The sequence below is a fragment of the Chiloscyllium plagiosum genome, unplaced genomic scaffold (assembly GCF_037043375.1).
Source record: "Chiloscyllium plagiosum isolate Xiang-an unplaced genomic scaffold, Cpla_swu_hap1 HiC_scaffold_52, whole genome shotgun sequence".
Lineage (NCBI taxonomy): Eukaryota > Metazoa > Chordata > Chondrichthyes > Orectolobiformes > Hemiscylliidae > Chiloscyllium > Chiloscyllium plagiosum.
In genome coordinates, this window is record NW_028270190.1 from 27,480,509 (window position 1) to 27,486,922 (window position 6,414).

The 6,414-nt window shown below is 41.4% G+C and overlaps 1 protein-coding gene across 1 annotated transcript; it reads left to right on the forward strand.

Moving 5' to 3' along the window:
* Positions 1-2,399: 2,399 nt before the first annotated feature.
* LOC148134896 (uncharacterized) lies at positions 2,400-4,658 on the forward strand. Its single transcript, XM_087985404.1, has 2 exons — positions 2,400-2,514; positions 3,757-4,658. The coding sequence occupies exons 1-2, from the start codon at positions 2,400-2,402 to the stop codon at positions 4,656-4,658; spliced, it is 1,017 nt and encodes a 338-aa protein (XP_087841530.1).
* Positions 4,659-6,414: the final 1,756 nt, after the last annotated feature.

The window sequence follows — 6,414 nt, forward strand, 5'->3', positions numbered from 1 at the left end:
ATTCTTCTTAGATTTAATAACACGTTCGGACAAAACATTTTCTGGTACACATTTTGCTGTGAAGAGTGAAATGGGTGTCCTTTTCCACGATCCATAGAAGGTGGGTCTGCAGGTTCAATAGGAGAAAGTGAGGACTGCAGATTCTGGAGATCAGAGTCGAGAACGTCGTACTATGAAAGCACAGCGTGTCAGGCAGCATCCTTGGAGAAGGAGAATCGAACATTCAAAATATGCTCTTGATCAAGTCATTCTTAACGAAGGGCTTATGCTCAAAGCGTCAATTCTCCTGCTTCTCGAATGCTGTATGTTCTGCTGTGCTTTTCCAGCACCACTGGAATACTGACTCTAATCTCCAGCATCTGCAGTACCCACTTCTGCCTGGATTGGAATTATGTTCATTGGAGTTTAGAACAGTGAGGTGGGCTCCTTAACAAACATTTAAAACAGTGAAGTCATTGTTTACATAGTATGGAAACAGAGAATATGTTTTTAATGGTGCATAAAAGAATGGACAAGATGGCACAGCCTCAAAATAAGGGAACTAGATTTTGGACCGGATTGAGAAGGAACATCGTCACCCAGAGGATTGTTAAACTGTGGAAATGCATGCTCAATGATGTGGTTGAGGCTTCCCCATTGAAAGTTCTTTTTTTTTAAATGATAGGATAGTTTTTTTTAACGTCAAGGAATTAAGGGTTAAGGTGAGAGGGTGGTAACTGGTTCTGACACCCGATAAGAGCAGCCCTGATCTTGTTGAACTGCAGAATGGGCTCGAATGGCCAGATTGCCGACGCCTACTCCTATTTCTTATGTTGTTATTTTCTTATGTTCTGAACTATTTCCTCTCCGTTCAAGCCAATAACACTCCAACAGCCCAGTCGATATTTGCGAAGTTAAAATTCCCTAAAATAACAAACAACACAATTCACAGATAACTGAGAAGTATTTAAAGAAAATTTGCAGAACTGCTGAATATTCTTCAGTGAATAACCACGATAGTAAACAGATAAACACTCACAAAAAACATGTAATCAATCAAGTAACGCCTCACGTTGGTATCGAAGTTGTTAATACCAATGAAACCAAATATTTGGAAATCACCAGTGGCTAAAGACACCCGTGCGGTCCTCATGGTCTGTGACTAAGAGATATCATGCAATCCTTCACTGTGGAAACAGGACATTTGGGGCGAAATGCCGTCACCGACTCTCTGAAGAGTAATCCATCCAGACACATTCTCCGCTACTGCTACTCTGCATATCCCCCTGACTAATGCACATAACCTACAGACCCCTTGAACAATATGGACAATTTTGCAATGCAATTCACCTCAACATTTGGCTTCTCGGAGGAGCAACCAGAGGGAATCCACGCAGACACGTGGAGAATGTGCCATCTCCACACCGTCTGTTGGCCGAGGCTGGAATCGAAGCCAGGTCACTGGCGCTGTGAGGCAGCAGTTTGGGAAGAAGGTGGGAAAGCCAATATTCTGTCTTTATTCATCACAAGAGAAATTGAGCACCGGATCAAAGAAGTCTTGATGTTTCATTGGCAGAGAACAATGGTGAGACTGTGCCTTGAGTATTATGCACAGTTCTGGTAACCTTGGCAGGAAAATATATACTTCCACCGAGGTTAACATGACTGTTTCCTACGGTTATCTGGAATATCAGACAATATTCGTCACGTGTGGGATGGGGTGATCTGCACAGGATGAAACACCCGATATATCCATGTTCATTTAAGTACTGATCACACCTTCTTTTCATCATGTCTGGCTATGGCGACTTAGGACGTACCTTCCAGCTTGTGGACTACCGTGTCGATTCAAGACCTATTCTTTCTATTTCTTGCACAGAACTAAACACATGCGTTGCTTCAGCCTCTAGTTCCAGTCTCCTCTTACAGCCAGAATTTCCCGAATTGTATTATTCTGTTCTCAGTATACTAGGAAGTAAATCCCTTCATTCTGGGAGAGGGAATTATGGAGTGAAATGAGTTAAATGAATCGTTTCATGTAATCGGTCTCATGAATGTCAGTCTCCACGGACCGTAATTGTGCAACCGGAGTCTGCCCTTCTGGAATAATAAGGCCATCCTTCGATATGTTTGCGACACTGTCAGTGAGAGCAGCACACCCAACACGAACAGAGATGAGCAATGCAAGTACCTAGATCACTATTTGAACAATATATCACAACGATGAAAAAATGAATTTAAATCTAACTACAGTCAACTGCATAGACCCAGCAATGGACTGCGATCCAAGGACACTGAGTTGGAATAGTACAACAACAGCTTGGAATGGGGGAACAGCGACTTGGTACGGTGATGCAAAGACATGGAAAGTGAGAAACATAGACTGGAACGGCACAACAATAGCAAGGGTTGTCTTTGGAATGAGTCACTCGTCTGTACAATTTGACCGATTGAGTCTAATACGTCGCATTGAAAGAGCCCTTCAATACATTCAACTGGTTTATTATCCTATTCTCGCTATTGTTGGTCTCCTTGGTAAGTCTTTCCAATATGTATCCACCCTGGCGTTACTGTGCTAACATTGCTGCATCTGATGATTCCGCGGTTTATTATTGACAAACTCTGAGCAAATATATTACCGTGCTTGACATTCAATTGTTGCCTCTGGTCAGCCTGACGAGTCTCTGATTCCCGCTGTCGGTAATTTAAATGTCGCTATCTCATTTCTCTTACTGAGTAAATACTGACACATTATTGTAATCGCCATGCATTTAAATCAGTTGTCAAAGTGAATCTACACTCTTTCCTTCTGGTCACAGATACCCAAACATTCCCTTTGGCGCCATTGCATTATACAGGTCGTGGTCATTGATTTGAACGGTATTATCGAAGTCGTGTCTTGGAGATGCAGCAGTGCATATTGTTGATAGTGTGATTGATTTTTAAAGTTGTCAGCTGGGTTTTTGTTGAGTGCACTACATTGGTATGATGATGTCAGGTCGTAGAATGATGTCAGAGCGGCACTGGTCCAAGTAGGTAGAGAATATTCTATGAGTAAACGAAAGTGAGCAATTCCTGATGAAGGGCTTTTGCCCGAAACGTCGATTTCGAAGCTTTTCGGATGCTGCCTGAATTGCTGTGCTCTTCCAGCACCACTGATCCAGAATCTGGTTTCCAGCATCTGCAGTCATTGTTTTTACCTCCAAAAGTGAGCAATTGCCCATTTAGAGCCTGCACGCAGTCGCTACCATCTCTGCATGACAGTTCAGAAAAAGTGACTATGTCCGTTTCCAACACTCCAATACTGAGTCGTTGATTGCTATTCAGTCTTCATAATCCAGAATGGATTATTCACAATTACACATGGGTACTCAGGAATTCTAAGGGAAAGGACAACACTGGCAAAATCAAACTACCCAAGAAAAATCATCATGATCAAAGTGCGGACATCATATCCGACTGACGTGACTTCGAGTGACTTTAACAACATCACACCTATTTTCTGTGGGATTTACCAATTTCAGCAACATGCATTATAACATACAGTCATAGAGTTATACATGACGAAAACCACTCGATTTACCTTATCCCACATTTTCATTTGTAATCAAATTATGTGAGGTCAACTACGAGCTGCAACAGAAAACCCCAATACTGTGATAAACATTTGGTAGAACAATATAACAGTATCCTATTTGTATGTCACATGAAGTAGCATGGAAATCTGATCTCTTTGATCCGAGCAGAACCAATAACTTCACTGTTTATGTTCCTCAGCTAACGTAATAACCATCATAATTCTCTCCCGGAGAAAGTGTGATCTCTCCCAAGGCGTCACTCACTACCTGATGGCTATGACAATGGTGGATTTACTCGTCGTCATTACTGATCTAATCCTGCGACGCATTCTATTCCTCTATAAGGTAGAGCACCATTTCTTAGAAAACGTTCCTGTTTGTAACATCCACGCTGTCCTGCTCCATGCCGCCACTGACTGTTCTGTCTGGTTCACAGTTACTTTCACCTTTGATCGATTCGTGAGTATTTGTTGCCCAAAAGTGAAAAATGAATACTGCCGTGTGAAAACACCGTCAGTGGTTCTGGGAACTGTGACTGGAATGAGTTGTTTGAAGAACATTTCTTGGTATTTTATGTATACAGGTCAGTATAGTCAGATGGGTGGACCCTGGTTCTGCTGGCTGCCACGACGTATCAGGTATTCTTCATTGTGGGGCGCAATTGAGTTATTTCATTATCTACTCACCCCAGGAGTTGCTTTTATACTCATTCTGCTTCTCAATGGTTTAACGGTCAAGCATATTATCGTGGCCAGCAGATCCCGAAGGAGGCTCCATCACCAAAGGAACAGAAAGACCACCAGAGACACAGAGATGAACAATCGAAGGAATTCAATAATTTTGTTGTTCCTTTTGTCAATCAATATTATTCTGTTCTGGTTAGTATCAATGGTGTTTTCCATAAATAGACGACTGTTTTATCTGAGATATCTGTCTAAGAAGCTGCCAGTTTTTGTAAGGGAACTGGGCTACATGCTCCAGCTGCTCAGTTGTTGTACAAACACTGCAATATATGTCTTGACACAAACTAAGTTCAGAGAACATTTCAAGAATATTGTCAATTATCCCTTTGCTGTAATATTGAAATGTATCAAATTTTGAAAACGATTAAAGAATTGCGCTATAAGAAATCAATCCTGCAACCACATTCGCTGGTGACTTCCATTCAAATATTGGAACTTACGATTTTGCCTCTTTATTTTGCCGCGGCTATTTCTGTTTCTGCACTCGTTTATCTGTACACTTGCTCAAGAGTGTGCATCCTCATGCATGTGTGCATTTGTGTGTATGAATTTAAGCATAACAAAGATAAATAGGGAAGCTGGTTTGCCTCCATATTGTCGAATCAACAGTGATTGTGACATGATGAAATATCATCAGTTTTTGTTTATGTGGGACACTTTGATTTGAATCTTGTTCCTGGAATTTGCATAGCACACACATAAACCCATGAAAGCAGGGTTCAGTCCTGTCGACGGGGGGAATTAAAAACGAAATGAAATCTCATCTCGGTAAAGAAGCAGTACTAGACGTTTAAGGAGGCTTTTAGGTCTCTGAAACGGCATACATTTCACCGAGAGATTCTCTAATGAAAAGGATGCATCATCCAGAACGCTTTTCCTTGAAGAGCGATTGCTCGCACTAAGGGACATAGGTTTAAGTTGAGGGGTGCTAGATATAGGATGGATGTCAGACGTACTTGACTCAGAGAGGAGTAGGAGAGTGGAATGCACTGCCTGCAACAGTAGTCGACTCGCCAAATTTAAGGGCATTTAAATGGTCATAGGATTGGCATATGGATGAGAATCGAATTGTGCCGGTGAGATGGGTTTTAGATTGGTTTCACAGGTCGGCGCCACATCGAGAGAGAAAGGCCTGCACTGTGCTGTAATGTTCTATGTTCTACCTTCTATGACTAAACATGAAATTTAAGGATTGTATCAAAGCGAACAACGTTGTGACCAATATGGTAAAATGTATTGGCATGAATAAGTTTTGAAAATCAGCAATGAATGATCTTTTACAAAATGGGAAAAAGGAGTGGAAAAGTAAATTATCCAGAAGTGTTTCCAAAGCACATGATTTCAACTTCCACGAGGGTAGAGAAAAGGAAGAATGTACACGGAAAGTATTCAATTATGAGTGGTGAACGTGCGGAATTAGCAATGAGAATGGAGAAATTAACATGGGCATTGAACACACATTTTAAATCTATGTTTAATTGTGAAGACATTCAAAACTAAGCAAAATTAAAGAAATTCACACACCAAGTAAAAAACAGTCATCATCACAGTGAAGAATGTGTATGTACACTACTGTTGTAAAGAACAGGTAATGCATGTCTGTAGGGAGGAACAGGAGATTGGTATGAAAAAAGTATGTATTTTGAAAACTTGTTGCAGGCATGATTGTCGAAATGGCCTCCGTCTGCGCTACAGTGTCGACAAAATCTCGCATTTCATAACTTGCATGTTAACGAAATGAAAAGTGACAGTAAAGATCACGGAATATTAAGTGTAATTTTGCCAAATTCCCTTGATTCTTGACTAAAGAACCAGAGAATCCGATATATAGTATCTTCTAAAACGTACAAGATATCGGGGTCAGTCAGGCAGAAGAGCAACAATCGGTGGTGTGCTCCTGCAGGAATACGGACTAAGCCGGGAATATTTCCACTGCCTCGGGCAAGGCTGTGAGCAGGAAATGTCTCCAGTTGTAACTGCTGGAAGTACAGATTGTGTAACTGGAGCAATGTCTGAAGTCACTGTAGAACAACTGTGAAGCTGGGCGAAATGCAGAAAGCAAGGCAGCGAGATGGCCACATCGCAGGTTAAGACTCCACAAGCAGAAAAGGTAT

What these genes read in the sequence shown, in the direction of transcription:
- LOC148134896 (XM_087985404.1), top strand. Translation starts at nt 2,400, where the DNA reads ATGAGTCACTCGTCTGTACAATTTGACCGATTGAGTCTAATACGTCGC. An exon ending in CGCTATTGTTGGTCTCCTTG is followed by an intron (nt 2,515 to 3,756) that starts GTAAGTCTTTCC and finishes TATGTTCCTCAG; the next exon opens with CTAACGTAATAACCATCATA.